Source organism: Podarcis cretensis (assembly GCF_951804945.1).
Source record: "Podarcis cretensis genome assembly, chromosome: 8".
NCBI lineage: Eukaryota > Metazoa > Chordata > Lepidosauria > Squamata > Lacertidae > Podarcis > Podarcis cretensis.
Window position 1 is genome coordinate 12,901,907 of NC_137177.1, and position 19,913 is coordinate 12,921,819.

General features: G+C 45.9%; 1 protein-coding gene across 1 annotated transcript; it reads right to left on the reverse strand.

Moving 5' to 3' along the window:
• Window positions 1-1,305: 1,305 nt before the first annotated feature.
• LOC307221683 (phospholipase A2 inhibitor NAI-like) lies at window positions 1,306-14,235 on the reverse strand. Its single transcript, XM_079986441.1, has 5 exons — window positions 14,152-14,235; window positions 12,775-12,897; window positions 7,861-8,013; window positions 5,858-6,004; window positions 1,306-1,534 (listed from the first exon to the last, which is right to left on the reverse strand). The coding sequence occupies exons 1-5, from the start codon at window positions 14,201-14,203 to the stop codon at window positions 1,377-1,379; spliced, it is 633 nt and encodes a 210-aa protein (XP_079842567.1). The 5' UTR covers window positions 14,204-14,235; the 3' UTR covers window positions 1,306-1,376.
• Window positions 14,236-19,913: the final 5,678 nt, after the last annotated feature.

Consider the following 19,913-nt stretch of genomic DNA (forward strand, 5'->3'; position numbering starts at 1 on the left):
AAGGAAAGACTTTTTAAGCAGCAAGGGGATACACTCTGCTGAACTTACAAACATGAGGAAGGGAGGATAATATCTAATAAATACAACTTTTCCGAGCATCAATACACATCTCTTCTTGAAGGGCAGCAGGTGACGGCATGATGTGATGTCATACCATCATGTTGTCCTTGTGGGGGGGGGCACCCACATTCTGGGGCTCAGGTTGGTGCCTCTGGTCACAGGTGTCTCCTCCTCCTCCTGCAACAGGCTGCTCCCCTTCTCCCCCCAAACACCACCCCCAGGAGGGGCATGAAAAGGGCGGAGGAGAGATCAGCTGCACACAGTCTCAGTGAAGGAAAAAGCCCTGGAGAGGAGACTTAGACAGATGCGAAGTGTTTGGGGATCTTTCGTCTTGGTAATTGATTTCATGGAGTAAGACCTACAGGAAATGATCTGTTGTGTTCATTAGGCCTGACACTCGGTGAAAATTGTGTTTTTACTGAGAAAGATTTAACTCAAACTTTCATGGAACCAGAAGAAACCTGAGTCCCCTTAAAAAATGGAGGCAAAGCTTGCTGGCTCTCTTTAACAGTGAGACCGAATTGTCTGCCTCAACATTTAGTCTGAGCTGTTACATGACTGAAATGTGTCCCAGTATAGGACTGTGATTCATTAATCTCCCCCAGGAATTTCAAAACGACACTTTAAAAAGTATCTGAATTTGTACAAGAGGGACAGGCCACAACAAACTTTAAAGTAAATACCTTAGAATATTTACATGGTTTTGCAGAAGAAAATATGCTGTACTCATTTACTGAGTCTTAAAGAATTCCTGAAGTATTAGCTTTGGTGGGGGTTGCGCAGCACATCTGCTGTGGCACTCTGCATTTTACCTCTAGTGGCGAAATGGGATAGACCACTCTTGACAGCAAGGCAGCCCAAAGTCTGCCATTCTTCTCAGGTAGGGACTTTATCTTCCTTCCATTTCTTTTTTCCCCCCATTTTACCTTAAGCGGAGAAATGGGATGCACCACCCAAAGTTGGCTAATATTAATTGATTAAAATTGGACCTGAAAGTCTGGCCAGGAATTTCACCCCTGCCCGCTGCTAAAGCTATTTCCCACCTCCAAGCACTATTATTTTTCCCAAGAAATGTTGCTTTTGGTAAAATGATGCAACATACATGATTAACCATATATATTTATTTTGGACATGATTCAATGACCTCATTTGCACCTGAAAGTCAAGTACAGTCTTTCTTTAAGGAGGAGCTTCTAGACTTCTGGAAAGAAAGCCTGGGTGTCCTCAGGCTGAGACCTCCCCTGCTTCAACCACTAGGCCTCCAATTTCCATAAATGGTGGGTTCTTCTGGGCGGTGGTGGTTTGCCTTCTCTCAGCTACAGCTCATTGGAATCCTCGTCCATTGCTTCAGTGCACTCAAATTGAGTGATCTCAATTCCTAATGATTCAAGATCAGTCTCCAGCAACCCCTCATAGTAGTCACACAAACTAGCTGTTCCACAGCCTCGGATAGCACCCCTCAGGCTGCTTTTCCCTGTTGGGAAAAACACATACATATTTTTTGAATCCAAAACCCTCTCCCTCAAACAGAAGCGTGGGCAACTTTTCTCAGACCAAGAGCCTTTTTCCAGTCTGGGTGACCTTCTGGGAGGTCCACATGCCAATGGAAACAGAAGTAAAATTCACCTTAACACGGCAGGCCATTTTATACATACATTCAAACCCCCCTCTCTGTCCTCCCTCCAGTTTAACAAGAGTTCAGGGGCATATGTAAAATTCACCTTTACACGGCAGGCTATTTTCTAGATACATTCAAACCCCCCTTTCTGTACTCCCTCCAGGTAACCAAGATTCAGGGGCAACAATCCAGCCAGGCCAAAGCATACAGGTAGGGTTTGAGGTGGGGCTTGTGAGGGGCGTGGCCTAGGGAAAGGAGATGTGGCTAAGTAGGATCCCAAAGGCCAGAGAGAAAGAGTCCAAGAGGAATGCCTTTGGCCCCTGGGCTTGTGGGTTTCCATCCTGCCCCCCTCCAATTTAAAGTGCAATAAAGGGAAGTTTTCCTTCTGCACATAACTGTTGCATTATGGGGAAGCATTGCTTCTTTTCTCTTGCATTCTGGGAAGTCTTGTTTCTTCTGCACACACTGTACAGACCTGTTCCAAACACCAAGACATTCCTTCTTTGCTCGGTTCATCTTAAGTTCATGATGACCTGTTCTCCATGCATAGTTGATTGCATCTATAGAATTTGATTATTATATTCTTTCATGTTATGATCAATCATTAGTAATTGTTTTATGCTATATCAATCTTTAGTTATAATTTAATTAGGAGGTTTCATGCCTGTCTGGTTCCAACCTCTCTTCCCAGCCTTTAATCTATCGGTGATTAATGTTCACATGTAATTCCCACCTCTCACACGTAATTCCCGCCTTGTATTTGCATTAACCAATCGGCAATGAGTTTCTTTGTGTTTATATCAACCAATCAGCCACAAGCACATCTGTGGCAATGCTTGTAATATTCAATAAAAGAGAGTTCCTGGGGTTTCCCCGGCAGACGCTCCACATGAAACCCACTCCTCGCCTGTCGTGATTTTCGTTCCTACATCTGGTGACCCTCGACGTGCCGGATCCCTTACGCAGCCAAGCCCCTGTACTTCACTCGACTGGAAAAGTCTCAGCGTGCTACTTCGTGAATATGGGGGGAATTGACTAAATTCCAAAAACAGCATGCTAGAGAATTGCTTTCTTTAGTTAGACAGCGGGCAGTGGGCGTTCATATTTCCTTAAAAGAAATTGAACAATTGCTTTTGGAGATTGCTTGCCAATGTCCCTCCTATCCAGAGACTGGGTCCTTGGAGGTAGAGACTTGGCAAAAGATCGGAAAGACTCTCTTTGCAGAACCAAGGGCTCCGATTCATTGTCTGCTCACCTGGCAGAAATGTGCAGATGCCATTTCTAAATTAGGACCCCAGGCGTCTCCTTCGGCCCCTGCCCTTCTGGCTGTAGCAGACAATCCCCCCCTCCTTATCCAAAGCTTTTGCCTCCATCGCAGCCTTGCCAACCCCTCCCTATGCCTCAGCCCACAAACCCATCCACCCCTCCCATTCCTCCTTTGCCTGCTTTGCCTGCCACAGCCCCTGCGTGCTCTCCTACAGGAGCTGTGCGCACCTCACTTTCTCTAGCTAGGCAAAAAGGAATTCTGTCCTTAGAGGAAGAATCTGCATGGGCTGGTGAAATGCCCTCTGCTTTCCCTATCACCTACACACACCCTGGGACTGCTCAGCAACAGGTGTTGTACGAAACGCTTCCTTATTCTGTAATGAGAGAATTAAGGAGGGCCATTGCTGATTCTGGCCTAAAATCTTCCTATGTGATAGGGATGCTGGAGGGGATAGCTAATGGTTATACAATGCTACCCCAAGATTGGAAAGATTTGATGCACATGCTTTTATCTCCAGTGCAGTATGTGGTTTTTCAAAGTGAATTTAAGCATAGTGCTGTAGCCCTGTCTGATCCGCAGCATACAGCCAATGAACTTTACGGTGCTGGTCCGTTTGATACTATAGCAGCCCAGGCGACGCTTACACCTGTACATTTTAATCGCACCGCGACCTGTGTACAGTGCGCCTTTCGGAAAGTCCCTGTCTCAGGGCAACCGCTGAGCTCTTTTGTTAGTATTAAGCAACACCATTCAGAGCCCTACCATCAATTTATAGATAGATTGAAAGAATCAGTTACTAGGCAGGTTGATAACACTACAGCCCAGAATGAATTGATGAAAAAATTGGCTTTTGAAAATGCAAATACCGACTGTAAGAAGGCTTTGCAGTCAATCATGAATCGTCCTAAATTTGATTTGGCAGATATGATCCAAGTTTGTGCGGAAATCGGAAGCCAGAGCCATGCAATGTCCTTGCTTGCCGGCGCCATCCAGGCTGGCAATAAGCCAACTGGTAACTGCTTTAATTGCAAGCGCCCAGGTCATTTTGCAGAAGAATGCGGAGCACCTGGCGGTGGGGCGCATAGGAATGGTGATGCCAATAAGGCTAAACCTTCCAAAAAATGCCCAAAATGCGGTAAAGGCTATCATTGGGCAAATCAGTGCAGGAGTTCGGGAAACTCCATCTTGGCCCCACTCTCGGGCCAGGAGAAATAGAGAGTTCACTGCCGTCAGCTTCCACCATTGACAATTTCCCTACGGAAACACCTTCTGATTTCACCATTGATTTAATTAACCAGGAAACCAAAGATACTGCTTTACCTGGTGAAATCGTGTTCATGCCCACCCAATTGGCAGGCCCACTACCTCCTAAGGTCGCAGGCTTAATTTTGCCCAAATTCTCTGCAGCGAAAGAAGGAATCCAGGTTATTCCTGGAGTTCTGGATCCTGACTATGTGGGCACAATAATGGTTCAACTTTGGAGCCATATGCCCATGCAGTTGAAAAAGGGTGAGTCTTGGGCGCATTTGGTGGTGCTCCCTTCTCATCCTACTGCTTCTATTATGGATAGTAATTTGCACCAGCTCTCTCCTCTCTCTCCACAGCTGTTAGCTGTGATCCAGAGGATCGGTGGACAGAAACTTCTTCGTAAGTATAAAATCAATGGCAAAATTCTGGAAGGCTTGATTGACACAGGAGCGGACATTTCTGTAATTTCCAGTAATTGTTGGGACCCCACATGGCCCCTTGAGTCTGCCTCTGCAGTCTGGGGTGTGGGTCGCCCTCAAAATTCTTCCAAAAGCGTACAATGGCTGCCTGTTTCTCTGCCTGATAGCTCTGCAGCCATTGCATACATTCAGCCCTGTGTACTGAAAATCCACCTCAATCTGTGGGGCAGAGACCTATTACAACAATTACAAGCTACCATTCAATTTAATGAGTAAGCTTGCACTCCCCCTCAACTGGAAATCCACCATCTTTGTATGGATGGAACAATGGACCAGTGAAAAAAAGCATCATTATTCCCGCTCTCAATATCGACGTTCTGTAGAATTGAGTAATGATTGTGATGATTCATGTTATGATCAATCATTAGTAATTGTTTTATGCTATATCAATCTTTAGTTATAATTTAATTAGGAGGTTTCATGCCTGTCTGGTTCCAACCTCTCTTCCCAGCCTTTAATCTATCGGTGATTAATGTTCACATGTAATTCCCACCTCTCACACGTAATTGCCGCCTTGTATTTGCATTAACCAATCGGCAATGAGTTTCCTTGTGTTTGTATCAACCAATCAGCCACAAGCACATCTGTGGCAATGCTTGTAATATTCAATAAAAGAGAGTTCCTGGGGTTTCCCCGGCAGACGCTCCACATGACACCCACTACTCGTCTGTCATGATTTTCGTTCCTACAGTGCAATTTTTAAGATGTATTTTTATTTAACAAAATCTGTATACCGCTTGTTTGCAGTAAAAACTGCTGGGGGTTTACAAGAAATATTTATATTAGCATTTATATTATATTAAAACATTTAAAACTCATTGGAATGAACAGCAAAAGGGAATAGAGAATGTGCCTATCTGAATGGGCTTTTAAGGTATTGCTGGGGGGAAAATGGAATAAAGAGGCATAGGGTTCCAGACAAGAACCGCAGAAATCACTAGCCCCTTCCCTGTATTCTCCTCCTCCTCCCACCTCCCTGCGCAAACATCCCTCCTCCTTGGACTCCTGTCCATCCCCTTACTTTGTGAGGGCAACGTAGGTCTCCTAATAACTTTCAGCACCCTTAATAAACAAAGTATCCTAGCATCTTTTAGAGGAAGCCATGACGGCTCAAAGTGGCGTGATACTGCTTTAACTGCATAGTACTGATGGGGCTCTAGATGCACTCCATCATACAAGACTCACCGAACTTCATGAGACCCCCAACGTAGAAGCATTGATCCTCCTCATTTCTGCAGCTGACGGTCTTCAAGCCCTCGCACTCGTCTGACAAGATGTTGATGCAACTCGGACACTTCAGCCCATTGGGCTCCCTCGTCTCACTCTCAGGCACTGGAAAACAATCACCACACCAACATTGCAGTTAGTCAATGTATTTCTTTTGCAGATGCAAACCACAACTTGTTGTATGTGAGGGGTAGGAATTGTACTCCTTCCAAGATGGATGCCTACTACCTTCCAGCACTTCAGCCATGCTCCATTCATCCAGGGATACATTAAGGCATGGTGCAATAGATTTCTGACTGGGGCCACATTCACAGCATACGTTTCAAGCGCAGGGATACCACTTTAAGCAATTGGTTTTAGCACTGAGCAGCATTGGGTGACATTCTGAGAGACAAAATGGCAGCCACAGATGCACACAAATGATGATAAAATTCTACAAAATGGCCCTCTTCCTTAGAGTGGGAAAGAGAAAGAAAGCTCTTAGTAGTTTTGTTCTTAAAAATCACTTCTGGGAAAACATGTGCTTAGTTTTGGTAAAATAATGATTTCACCTAAGAAAAAATGCCAGCTAATAAGAACTATTGTGTGGGGTTTGTTTGCTAATCCATAGCTCTGTGAGGGAATAGGGGTTTTCCAATTAACCCTCAGCACCCTTAAGAAACTACCACTCCCAGAATTCTTTGTCCTAGTGTTGTTATAGCGTTTACAATAAAAGCTTACACTAGGGTGTTGGGAATGCTAAGGTGAACAATAAAATGGTGCCTCCTCCCACCAAGGAAGGAGGGGTGAGTGAAGATCTACATCAGGAACAAGGGAATGTGAACATATGGTGATATATGAACATCTGTGAACATCTGGTGATGGTGATACAGGCCTGCGTCAGCAGCTGGTGTATGCCAGGGGCCTAGCCAAGGCTTACAGTTTGAACCTTCGTATTAACTGTTTTCATTGAGGGCCACATTTCCTTCAGGGCAAGCTTCTCAAGACCAAATGCCAGTGGCAGGGCCTGTTGCGAAAGTGAGTGGAGCAACAAATGTATTTTTTAAAAAACCTTTTATTCTTTGCACCACCTGGTTCTCCCCTTTGTGTAGATAGTGTTCCTCTATAACTTAGTAATTAGGTGGCACTGGAGCCCATTGCATTGACTATATCTTTCTTAGCGTTTGCTTTAACTTGAAGATATTAATTCCCTGAATGCAAACCTAAAAGAAATCAGTTCCTTCCCATACAAGAAGAACAGAGGCCTGTCCCACTAAAAATATCTCTACAAATGAAAATGCATGGAAGAAAATGGGTCACTCTAGGTTTGTGGGCTAGAACTCTGGGAAACCAAGGAACCAGTGAAGTATAGTGGTTAGAGGGTTGGACCAGAATCTAGGAGACCAGGGTTCAAATTCCACTGTAGCCATGACACTTGCTGAGTGGCCTGGGGCCAGGAACCATCTCTCAGCTTAACCTATTTCACTGGATATTTTAAGGCCAAAATGGTGAGCAGGAGCTCAAGCGTTTTGGAGGAAAGCATAGGATGTAAATATCAGAAGCTGCTGCAGGAGAGGAACTGTGAGTAAAATTACGGGAGGGGTGTTTCTAGGACTAAGGTAAAACTGTGATGCTCCCTTGTAATTTTTGCTAATAGATGCTGTATGTTGTTCAAGTAATCTTCTTATTGGGATTTTGAGTTCTGTTCTATTAGTTCCGGCCACCCCCATACTATGGCTCCAATGCTTCCCTGCTCGTTCCCTCTGTCAGTGGCTCCTCCTTGTCCCACCAGTCTGAATCAGGTTTGAAATATTCTTTCCTATTGTCACCCTCAGGCGCCTCCTGGAGCGACTGGCTGCCACCACTCCTCCTTGTCTAGCCAGTCCCTAACATCAGGATACTGTCAAAAACTTGTTTGTCTTTTTTGACCTCTCTCATTGCTTGAGTTTTGTGAGATCATCTTTCCTCATGATGATACTTACTTTCAGGAGGTCCACTGTTGCACATATCTGTCTTGCAGCAGGATATCTTGCTGTGGATGTACATTGATGAGGTTATGGAGGAACTGGCATAGTCTGCATCACACAACTCTGTGTCAATGCAGGACTTGATAACCATTTTTGACCCCAAAAGTGCTATAAAAGAAAAAATTGGAAAAGGAAATAACTAGACCTGGAGATAGGGCTGGTCCACCCATGAGGCTCCTGCCCACCTAGCAGTTTGAAAGCATGTCAATGTGCAATTACATAAATAGGTACCACTCCGGTGGGAAGGTAAATGGCGTTTCCGTGCACTGCTCTGGTATGCCAGAAGCGGCTTAGTCATTCTGGCACATGACCCGGAAGCTGTACGCCGGCTCCCTCGGCCAATAAAGCGAGTTGAGTGCCGCAACCCCAGAGTCGGTCACGACTGGACCTAATGGTCAGGGGTCCCTTTACCTTTATGTGGCAGAATCCACAGGGGCATGCGATCTGACCACCAAGAAAAGCATTGCCTGAATATGACATAATAGGCATCACTGAAACCTGGTGGGATAAGTCCCACTATTGGAATGTTATAATGGAGGGATACAATCTATTTCAGAGAAACAGACCAGACAAGAAAGGAGGAGGAGTGGCGTTATATGTCAGGGATGTGGATACCTGTGAAGAGATCCAAAATTTAGAACCTCAAAGCCAAAGTGAGAGCATTTGGGTCAAAATTAAGGGAGAGAAGAATAACAGTGACCTCATTGTGGGAGTTTACTATAGATCCCCAAGCCAAACGGAGGACATAGATGATGCCTTCCTGGAACAGATGGCCAAGCATGCAAAAGGAAGGGAGATAGTAGTAATGGCGGACTTCAATTACCCGGATATTTGTTGGATGTCAAACTCAGCCAAGAGCATAAGATCAAACAGATTCCTCACTGGCCTTGCAGACAACTTCATTGTCCAGAAAGTGGGAGAAGCAACAAGAGGAACAGCCATTTTACATCTGGTCCTAACCAATGTTGATGACCTGGTTAGTGGGGTAGAAGTGGAAGGATCATTAGGCGCGAGTGATCATGCTCTTCTGAAGTTTTCTATACAGCGGAAAGGAGCAGCCAAGCATACTAGGACTCAATTTCTTGACTTTAAGAAAGCCGACTTCATAAAACTTAGGGAAGTGCTGGGTGAGGTCCCATGGACAGTAATACTAAAAGGAAAGGGAGTTAATGATGGCTGGGAGTTTGTTAAGAGGGAGACAGTAAAAGCACAACTTCAGGCAATACCAATGAGACGGAAACAAGGAAGGTGCCTAAAGAAGCCAGGGTGGCTATCTAAAGAACTTTTAACTGAGTTAAGATTAAAAAAGGATGTGTACAAAAAATGGAAAAGGGGGAAACCACCAAAGAGGAATTCAAACAAATAGCCAGCACGTGTAGACACAAAGTCAGAAAAGCTAAAGCACAGAATGAACTCAGGCTTGCTAGAGAGGTTAAAAGCAACAAAAAAGGCTTTTATGGGTATGTTCGTAGCAAAAGGAAGAACAAAGAAACAGTGGGGTCACTCAGATGGTGAAATGCAAACAGGGGAAACAGAAAGGGCTGAACTCCTCAATGCCTTCTTTGCCTCAGTCTTCTCCGATAAAGAAAACAATGCCCGACCTGAAGAATTTGGAGCAAATGATTCAGCAGAGGAAACACAGCCCAGAATAACTAAGGAGATAGTACAAGAATACTTGGCTAGTCTAGATGTATTCAAGTCTCCAGGGCCAGATGAACTGCATCCAAGAGTATCAAAAGAACTGGCAGATGTGATCTCAGAACCACTGGCAGTCATCTTTGAGAATTCCTGGAGAACGGGCGAAGTCCCGGCAGACTGGAGGAGGGCAAATGTTGTCCCTATTTTCAAAAAGGGGAAAAGAGAGGACCCAAATAATTACCGCCCAGTCAGTCTGACATCAATACCAGGGAAGATTCTGGAGAAGATCATTAAGCAAACAGTCTGTGAGCACCTAGAAAGGAATGCTGTGATCACCAATAGTCAGCATGGATTTCTGAAAAATAAGTCATGTCAGACTAACCTAATCTCGTTTTTTGACAGAATTACAAGCCTGGTAGATGAAGGGAACGCAGTGGATGTAGCCTACCTTGATTTCAGCAAGGCATTTGACAAGGTGCCCCATGATATTCTTGTAAAGAAGCTGGTAAAATGCGGTCTTGACTATGCTACCACTCAGTGGATTTGTAACTGGCTGACTGACCAAACCCAAAGGGTGCTCATCAATGGTTCCTCTTCATCCTGGAGAAGAGTGACTAGTGGGGTGCCACAGGGTTCTGTCTTGGGCCCAGTCTTATTCAACATCTTTATCAACGACTTGGATGATGGACTGAAGGGCATCCTGATCAAATTTGCAGATGACACCAAACTGGGAGGGGTGGCTAACACCCCAGAGGACAGGATCACACTTCAAAACGACCTTGACAGATTAGAGAACTGGGCCAAAAGAAACAAGATGAATTTTAACAGGGAGAAATGTAAAGTATTGCACTTGGGCAAAAAAAATGAGAGGCACAAATACAAGATGGGTGACACCTGGCTTGAGAGCAGTACATGTGAAAAGGATCTAGGAGTCTTGGTTGACCATAAACTTGACATGAGCCAACAGTGTGATGCAGCAGCTAAAAAAGCCAATGCAATTCTGGGCTGCATCAATAGGAGTATAGCATCTAGATCAAGGGAAGTAATAGTGCCACTGTATTCTGCTCTGGTCAGACCTCACCTGGAGTACTGTGTCCAGTTCTGGGCACCACAGTTCAAGAAGGACACTGAGAAACTGGAACGTGTCCAGAGGAGGGCAACCAAAATGGTCAAAGGCCTGGAAACGATGCCTTATGAGGAACGGCTAAGGGAGCTGGGCATGTTTAGCCTGGAGAAGAGGAGGTTAAGGGTTGATATGATCTCCAAGTTCAAATATATAAAAGGATGTCACATAGAGGAGGGAGAAAGGTTGTTTTCTGCTGCTCCAGAGAAGCGGACACGGAGCAATGGATCCAAACTACAAGAAAGAAGATTCCACCTAAACATTAGGAAGAACTTCCTGACAGTAAGAGCTGTTCGACAGTGGAATTTGCTGCCAAGGAGTGTGGTGGAGTCTCCTTCTTTGGAGGTCTTTAAGCAGAGGCTTGACAACCATATGTCAGGAGTGCTCTGATGGTGTTTCCTGCTTGGCAGGGGGTTGGACTCGATGGCCCTTGTGGTCTCTTCCAACTCTATGATTCTATGATTCTATGATGCTGCTGCCTTTGAAGCTGTGGTGTGATCCTTGGAGGCAAGATCTGCCACCTCCTCGTCAGTTCCTCTCCCCCATTTGACCCACCCCATGGTCCCTGTTGTTTGTTGCAGGGACCATGGAGCTTCTTCCTTTTTCTTTTTTAATATGTTTATTAAAATTTCTTTTTTCCTTTATAACAACCAAATAAAATTTCCTCATCACATATATCTATGCTCAAATTGAGCTTTGACTTCCTCCCATCCCCCTCCCTGACTTCCATATGCAATCACTTTTATCTTCTCATTTCTAAATCACCCTGTTTACTTTATCTCCATACTTAAAAGACTTCTAATATTTATATCCAGGTATCAAATCCTAACCTAACAAAATATTTTAAATCAATCCTGTAAATGTTTTAAAAAGTTTGTAATGTTCATTCATATATTGTACAAATTTACTCCAGTCCTTTTCAAACACTTTGTCTCGCTGGTTTCGGATTTCTCCCGTCAGTCTCGCCAGCTCAGCGTATTCAATCATCTTTGTCTGTCATTCTTCCAACGTTGGAAGTTCCTGCTGCTTCCATTTCTGGGCTAAAAGTATCCTTTCTGCCATGGTAGCATACATAAATATATTTATGTCTTTTGGGGAATTTTTTCACCTATTATCCCTAATAAAAAAGCCTCTAGTTTTTTTACTAAAATTATTTTTGAAAATCTTTTTCAGTTCATTATATATATATATATAACATCCCAGTAGGCTTTAATCTTAGGACGCATCCACCACATATGAAAGAAGTTCCCTTCTCTCTCCTTACATTTTCAACATACCTTATCTTGAATTCTATACATTTAAGCAAATACCACCTTGGAGCTCCTTTCTGAGGCTCCCTCCGCCTTGCTGGTGTCTGTGCAGGCACACTGCCTCTTTCCTTGTGGGGTGGTCATTTGCAAAGCTCAGGCTGCAAAGCCACCCTACCTGTGCCTTGCAGGGCTGCCTGCACTGCCTGGCTGCATTCGACTGGCAGAGTGGGTTCAGTCTTTCCTCCTGTGCTGAAAAAGGAAGCCAGGTGGCAGCCAAGGCTGTCTCTGCCTGGAGCCTGCACTCCACCCAGGCTCTTGCAGCTGGGGAGGGAGAGTACTTTAACTGAGTCCCCATCCCACTACTGGCTCATGTGAGCCAGTGGTCATTTGTGGTTTTTGCAAAATTGCTTGGCTGAGGCGAGGGTAGCAGTGTGCTCTTAACCCAAGCAGTTTAAGGAAGGAGGGAGGGAGGAATAACCTTTATAAGCCTCGTCATGCAGCTTCTTTCTCCCACTTCCAGTATGAGAGACAGACCATGATGGTGATTTCACTTAGCGATATATATTTCATGAAACTGCATTTGTCTATTGATTACATGGCTGGACACGTGAATTGCAAAAATGGGAGAAGGGCAGATTCTGAAGGATGGCTTTGTTTTGCTCTTTCAATTGAGTAAACACACCTTTAAATATGAACTGTCTTGAATTTCTTCCCTGCTCCTACAGGCAATGCAGAATCTAGAACACTACTTTATGAAAAGTCATGTTCTGTGGCTTGGGGCGAAGATATGCCCTTAGAAAATGAGTCAGGGGGTTTACGTTTTGGTGCTCAAAGAGGTTGAAAGTTCTTCTCACTTACACAGTTTGCCTACTCCAAGGGCAGACATGCAGGACTGATCACTGGACTCGTCACACTCCTCAGTGGTGGCGTTTTTGCAATCTTTTCCTTCATTCCAACAAGACTCACATGTCAGAGATGCCACTGCAGACAGGGGAAAATGGGTTTAGAAAACTTTAGTAACTATGTAGGGGGAATAGGTCTGCATCAGGGTACATGAACACAACACTTTCTGCCACAAACGCCATCTTGCGTGAGGCAGCAACGGCCACCGACTTGGATAGCTTCAAAAGCAGACTAGATAAATACATGGTTACCATCCTCAATTGATATATTTTTTTTTCTGGGACATTGGAGGCACTATTTGTCTGAATACTAGTTACTGGAAACTGCAGAAAGGGATCTGTTGCACTCAGATCCTGCTTTCGGGCTTAACCCATGGCACGAACAAGAGGCTAGACTAGATGGACCATTGTTCAGCTACATAATGCTTCCTATATATATTCCTTCAGTAGATCTTAAACTCTGTGAATAGGGGTGGGCCTTGCATAGACCAGAGAATGATTGTAGAAAATGACTCCTGCAGGCTGAGGGAGAGGACCAGTAGAGGTGTGGGGAAACCTTTAACCCTCCCGAAGTTGTTGTACTACAACTCCCATCAGCACCAGCAAACATGACAGACTCTTGTAAGCACATCTGGTACCCCTGGAACCTGACTCCACTCAGAGATTGGGGTGGTGTGTAACACCAGCAAACTAAAAGATTGCATGGGGTGGGGGCAGGATAATTCCGCTCTGAAATAAAAGGTTAACAACTTTGGTTGGCCCTTTGGTCAGCCCCCACGGCTTTTCTTTTCATCAAATCTGGCCGTCTTTGAAAAATTTTGGACACCACTTCTTTACATTTAAGCTAGGACTCCGGTTTATTGAAGAGTGAACTACTGCCTCTTTTACTCCCCCAATGTACTTGGGGATGCCACACCTCTGTATGCATTTGGTAAAATTTAATATTGAGAACAAAGTTTCAGGAGGAAGGGGTAGAATTTGAGTGGACAATGAGGTAAGTAAACAGGAAAAAATTTCAAGAAACATACTCTTTGTTGTAGATGAAACCTAGGATTCTGGTTTATCCAAGAGTGGGCAACTGCCCCCATTGCTCCCCCAATGGACTCCGGGATACTGCACCTCTCAGTATGTATTTGGTTAAATAAAAACAAATATTGGGAACAAACTATCCTGATTGAAGATCCCTTGTAGCTTGACCATATGCTTTATTCCTCTCCCTTTCAAAGGAAGCACAAGTCCTTCTTCCTTTCTTCTCCTGCTTTAATGGCTGACCCCCCACTTAGTTCCTTCCTGGAAACATGATGAACAGCCCAGCAGCTGTGGTTCTGCTCACCTGGATTCAGAAGGGTCAAGAGAAGGCAGGAGATCAGGAGTGTCTTCATCATTCCTGAGAGCTGAAGAGCCAAGAAGGACTTCGAGAACAAGCAAGGAACTGAGGCTTAGTTGGAGGAATTTGTAGAGGATTGCAAGGAGCAATTTGCCAGCACCCAGGAACAATGGATTCAGGGCAGTGCAACAAATTGCTAGAATTCTAATTGTGCTATACCATAATGTAAAGCACAGTGTTGAAAAACAATTAAATCTCTTCCCCCTTCCAATAACTCCAAGGACACGTCCCTCCTAATCTGTGCCAGCCTCAATTTCTCAATCCTGCATGTGGGGAAATGAGTCCCATCAGGTTACAGCACTGAAATTGGATTAGGTTTCTGGAAGCCAAGGCAGTTTCCCTGACAGCATGAACTTTTTTGAAAGGGGGACAAATGTCTGTCAACAGTTTCCTTTTTGGTACAGTAATAAAATGCACAGTGACCCGGATCCCCTCACTCCCATTAAATTCAGTTGCATTTGGGGTAAATCAATCTCTTCCCCCTTCCAAGAGCTCAAATGACATGTCCCCCCTTTAACCTGTGGCACCCTCAATTTCACCACCCAGGAAGTGAAGCCCCATCAGGTTACACCATAATCCATACCTCAGCAGTGAAATTGGATTAGATTTCCAGAAGTCCAGGCAATTTTGCCAGATTTCTCTGATAGTCAGAATCACGAATTTATTTATTTTTGGTAAGTGTCTTTCCAGTTTCCTTTGTTGTACAGTAATAAAATGCACAGTGACTCACAATCTAGATTTCCTCTGTCCTGTTAAATGCACTTGTTTTTGGGCTAAAGAATTGGTCCACTTGCTCTTTAAAATAAGTTGGTTACATTTAAGAGCAGGTGGGATGGGGGAATGTAGGTCTTTGTCCAGAGTAGCTTGCGTATTTAAGGGACTATCTTTTACTGGGGCTGGATATACAGAAGCTCAGCTCCACGTCATTTGCCTTATATATGCAGCTGTATTTAGATATGCAGCGACAGTGGCAAGGGGTCTTTATGCTAAGAAGTGGAAAGTTGTGAGAATACCCTGAAAGGAAGATTGGATGGTGAAAGCCTTAGAATTGTGTTTTAATATTCTGCTGGAAGCCACCCAGAGTGGCTGGGGTATAAACAATAAATGATTATTAAATTATTATTATTATTATTATTATTATTATTATTATTATTATTATATGCAGAGATGGGAAAGGTAAAGGAGGAGAGGCTACTACAACTGAGGCCCTTCCCCACAAAATGCATTGGATCTGAGGGGCAGGGAGAGGGCAAAGCCTCCCTGGACGGCATGGAGGGGGGAGTGAAAGGAGTCTAGATTCCCCCCTCCCCAAACACACACACACGCGCACACGCGCGCGTGCACACACACACACACACACACACACACACACAGTGGTACCTCTGGTTACGTACTTAATTCGTTCCGGAGGTCCATTCTTAACTTGGAACTGTTCTTAACCTGAAGCATCACTTTAGCTAATGGAGCATTCTGCTGCTGCTGTTCTCATCCTGAAGCAAAGTTCTTAAACCGAGGTAATATTTCTGGGTTAGCAGATTTTGTAACCTGAAGCGTATGTAACCTGAAGCATATGTAACCCGAGGTACCACTGTGTGTGTGTGTGTATATATATATATATGTGTGTGTGTGTGTGTGTGTGTGTGTGTTTCTCTTTTAAATCAGAACCAGTGGGGGTGGTGAAGTTCCTGTGTGAGTGTCTGGAGGCGGTTGGAGGATGGATGGCGGCTAACAGATTGAGGTTGAATCCTGACAAGACAGAAGTACTGTTTATGGGGGACAGGAGGTGGGCAGGTGTGGAGGATTCCCTGGTCCTGAATGGGGTAACTGTGCCCCTGAAGGACCAGGTGCGCAGCCTGGGAGTCATTTTGGACTCACAGCTGTCCATGGAAGCACAGGTCAAATCTGTGTCCAGGGCAGCTGTTTACCAGCTCCATCTGGTACGTAGGCTGAGACCCTATCTGCCTGCGGGCTGTCTCGCCAGAGTGGTGCATGCTCTGGTTATCTCCCGCTTGGACTACTGCAATGCACTCTACGTGGGGCTACCTTTGAAGGTGACTCAGAAACTACAACTAATCCAGAATGCGGCAGCTAGACTGGTGACTGGGAGCGGCCGCCGAGACCATATAACACCGGTCTTGAAAGACCTACATTGGCTCCCAGTATGTTTCCGAGCTGACCTTTAAAGCCCTAAACGGCCTCGGTCCAGTATACCTGAAGGAGCGTCTCCACCCCCATCATTCTGCCCGGACGCTGAGGTCCAGCGCCGAGGGCCTTCTGGCGGTTCCCTCGTTGCGAGAAGCAAAGCTACAGGGAACCAGGCAGAGGGCCTCGGTAGTGGCGCCCGCCCTGTGGAACGCCCTTCCAGCAGATGTCAAAGTGATAAACAACTACCTGACATTCAGAAGACATCTTAAGGCAGCCCTGTTCAGGGAAGTTTTTAACGTGTGATATTTTACTGTATTTTTGGTTTTTATGTAAGCCGCCCAGAGTGGCTGGGGAGGCCCGGCCAGATGGGCGGGGTATAAATAATATATTATTATTATTATTATTATTATTATTATTATTATTATTATTTGTCTAATGTTGCCACCTTCTAAAATTTATTTATTAATGCATGCTTTCCTTTTTGTAAATGTACCAAAGCATGAAATAAAATAAATTATGAGGGATTATGAGGTTTTCTCTGGTCAGTGGAGGCTGTACATGCTGTGTCCTGTGCGTGATGTGGTTGTGGAACTTGCCATTCTTCTGACAGAAGATGCTGTATGTGGGCATGGGGGGACAAAAATGGTGGGAGTGTCAGTTGTGGGGCGTGAGAAATGTCCCTATTTTCATCTGAGGAATGCTGGAGGGTATGCAGTGGCTATTGAACATCAATATGAAGGTGTTGGGAACAGTCATTTGGAGTTCTGGAGTGAAGTGTCTTCCATATGTTGAAGATACCCAACTCTAGAAACTCCGTAATACAAACTCTGGATTGGTGCCTGGATGCCATGGTGCATAACAGCCTATAAACTGAGCTTGACCCATGAAAAACTGGAGGCCTTATGAATGAGTGATTTCTGGGTCTTGGAGACAGGTCAATTGCTTGGCAGCCTAGACACAGTGGTTTATGCACTGGTAACCTAAAGACTTGACATTGGCAGTATGCAGTGGGGCTGTCTTTGTATCAGGTCCAGAAGCTGCAGCTATTGCAGAACACAACAGCCAGAGTGCTCATGGCAGCAAGCTACTGCCTACGTGTCACTCTGTTGCTGAGAAAGTGGCACTGGTTGCCAATTTGCTGCCAGGTAACATTCAAGGTGCTTATGTCTATTTCCACAGATTCCTGAGCAATGTGAGCCCAAAGGGCCTTGAGGAGTGTGCAAACCCTTATGCTACACCTCAAGCAGTGATGGGGCAATTTGATAGGGCAATTCTTGCAGCTCCCTACACATCTGAGGTTTAGTCAGCCTTCAATTCACAGGAAGCCATTAGTGCAACAGGACAGAATAACACACTAGAATTTGTGGGCAGCCAATGGCAGTGAATGCCAGAAGATTTGAGAAAGATGGAAGAAAGGAGGGCCACCAGGTGGCGCGTTGGAAGATGGACGACAATAACATCTCTGACAAAGCGTGTTCTCACTAAAAAGAGAGCACGTGTTGCGGATGGGGCTAAACAAAACACCCACAGTAAGCTGGTGTTGCTGGGTTAAATTGGATGTTGCTAATTTAGGGGTGGGATCAGAGGTTATTTAAGCGAGATCCACAGCATGTTACTTTCTCTTTTGCTGTGGAGACTGGATCACAGCATCGGAGTGCTTTCAGCTGGAGATTGGTCGTATATTTCCCCCCCTTTCCTTTTCTTAGCTTTCTTGTTTGTTTTCTTTTCTCTCTTCCCTTCTATCGTTCTTCCTTCCCCTTAATTTTATTGCTAATTTTATCCTTTTTAGTTGGCCTTTCGCCTTTTCTACCCCTTCTGGTCTTGGTTGATTCGTTCCTGGCCGTCTTTGGTGGGGGGGGGGCTCCTGGTCCCGGGTGGCCTACGGCCCAATTCTCGGCCGAGTTTGAATCCCGGGCCGGGGGATCGGCCCCTTTCCCTGCCTCGCGGTACAGGCGTTTTAATACCAGGCCTTTGGGGCTGTGGGTGGTTTGCCCCCCCTCTGCACGGGGGCCTGAGGGTCCCAGAGGTTTGCCGTGGCCTCGTCTGGCCTAGTTGGTGCCGTTTTAACTTCCCGCCACCCCCCCGCCGCTTCTCCTGGGCCTCTGCGGCTGCTGGTCTGGTGCCCGTCCGGTGGCCGCGGGCTCCCTTTGGCCGCTCCCTGCCTGGGGAGCGGGTGTTTCCGTTCCCTTAAGCTCGCCCGCCCACCTGCAGGGCCCCAGCTGCGGGCTCGGCCTCGGGGCGCGTCGCGGCGGTGGCGCAGACTGCTGGGGCCCATTCCCTAGAGCGGGGAGGGCCCGGGGAGGAGCACGGGGTGACTTGCCTTTCTCCGCAGAGGGCCTCCTGGGTCGTCCTCTCCGGCGCCGCAGTTGGGCGCCTCTGGGCTCGTGTGGGTCGCGCTGCCGCCGCGATCCTCTATAGCGGGTCGGGGGCGCGGCACGTGGGCCCATTGTCAGGCCGGTTTGGGCCTTAACCGCTTCCGTCTATTATTTTCACCTCCCTTCTACCTCTGGAGGCTGTAGGCACTGGTTGGCGATTGGCCAGAGGGTCCTCCATTTTGTGGCAATTTGGCGGGAGCGCCATTTTGCCTCTCTTCGTCTGAAAGTGCGGCCTCTAGTGGCCAGGCCGCGTAATTACAGGAATTGCCTGTTCGAGTGGGGGCCTCTGGCGGCCTTGCCGTGCAACTGCAGGTGCATTTGAATTCCAGCTGGTGGCCCCTAGTGGCTGTTGAGGTAATTGCAGGGTAGTTTAACTCCCTGCTTTACCATTTTGGTGGTGTGGCTATTATTTAGCCACCTTTCATTGTTCACAAAGCTATTTAATAATTAGTGGTTGAGTTTACGGTCGTACTGACCTGCTGATTAATTAATTTAATTAATTACTTGTTAATTTTATTTTTATTTTATTATTATTATTATTATTATTATTATTATTATCTTAGCTATATATATTTTCGCCTATTGATTTGTACTTTTCTCTGTTCTCCCGCCAATAGTAGGAATGGCTCCAAAGAAGGCGACTAGGAGACCTGGACCTGCCTCTTCTGCAAAGCGACCTATTAAAGGCCCGTCCCAGGCTTTACGTTCGCCTGAGCCTAGCCAGTCGCTGAAGCGCATTCAATCCATGGTCTCTGGTTTGGCGGGTGACCCAGTTGCGCTGGCACGGGTTGAGGCTGAGATGGAAGGCTTGCTGCAATGCCACTCAACTCCGTCGACCTCCTCAGTGCGACCAGCTCCTCCGATGGTTGCTTCTTCTCCAGTGACATCATCTAGTGAAGAAGAGGGAGAACCATTATCAGCCGGGGTTGTCTTATCTGATATGCAACTGGCCCAGTCCCCGGTCTTACCTGTGTCGCAGGTTGCCGCGCCTAGGGGGTGGAGCCTTGCCAGGGGTGGGGCCAGGAGAAGGGTATCCACTCGGGGTCGAGCTGTGCGGGGTTCACCTGCCCAGCCTTCAGGAGCTGATAGTTCAATTCCGGGTCATTCACAGGTTGTCTCTTTTCAGTCAGTTCCAGGCACTGTGCGTCAAGTTGATGTATCGGAGTCTTCGGTTGAGGACAGCCTTCC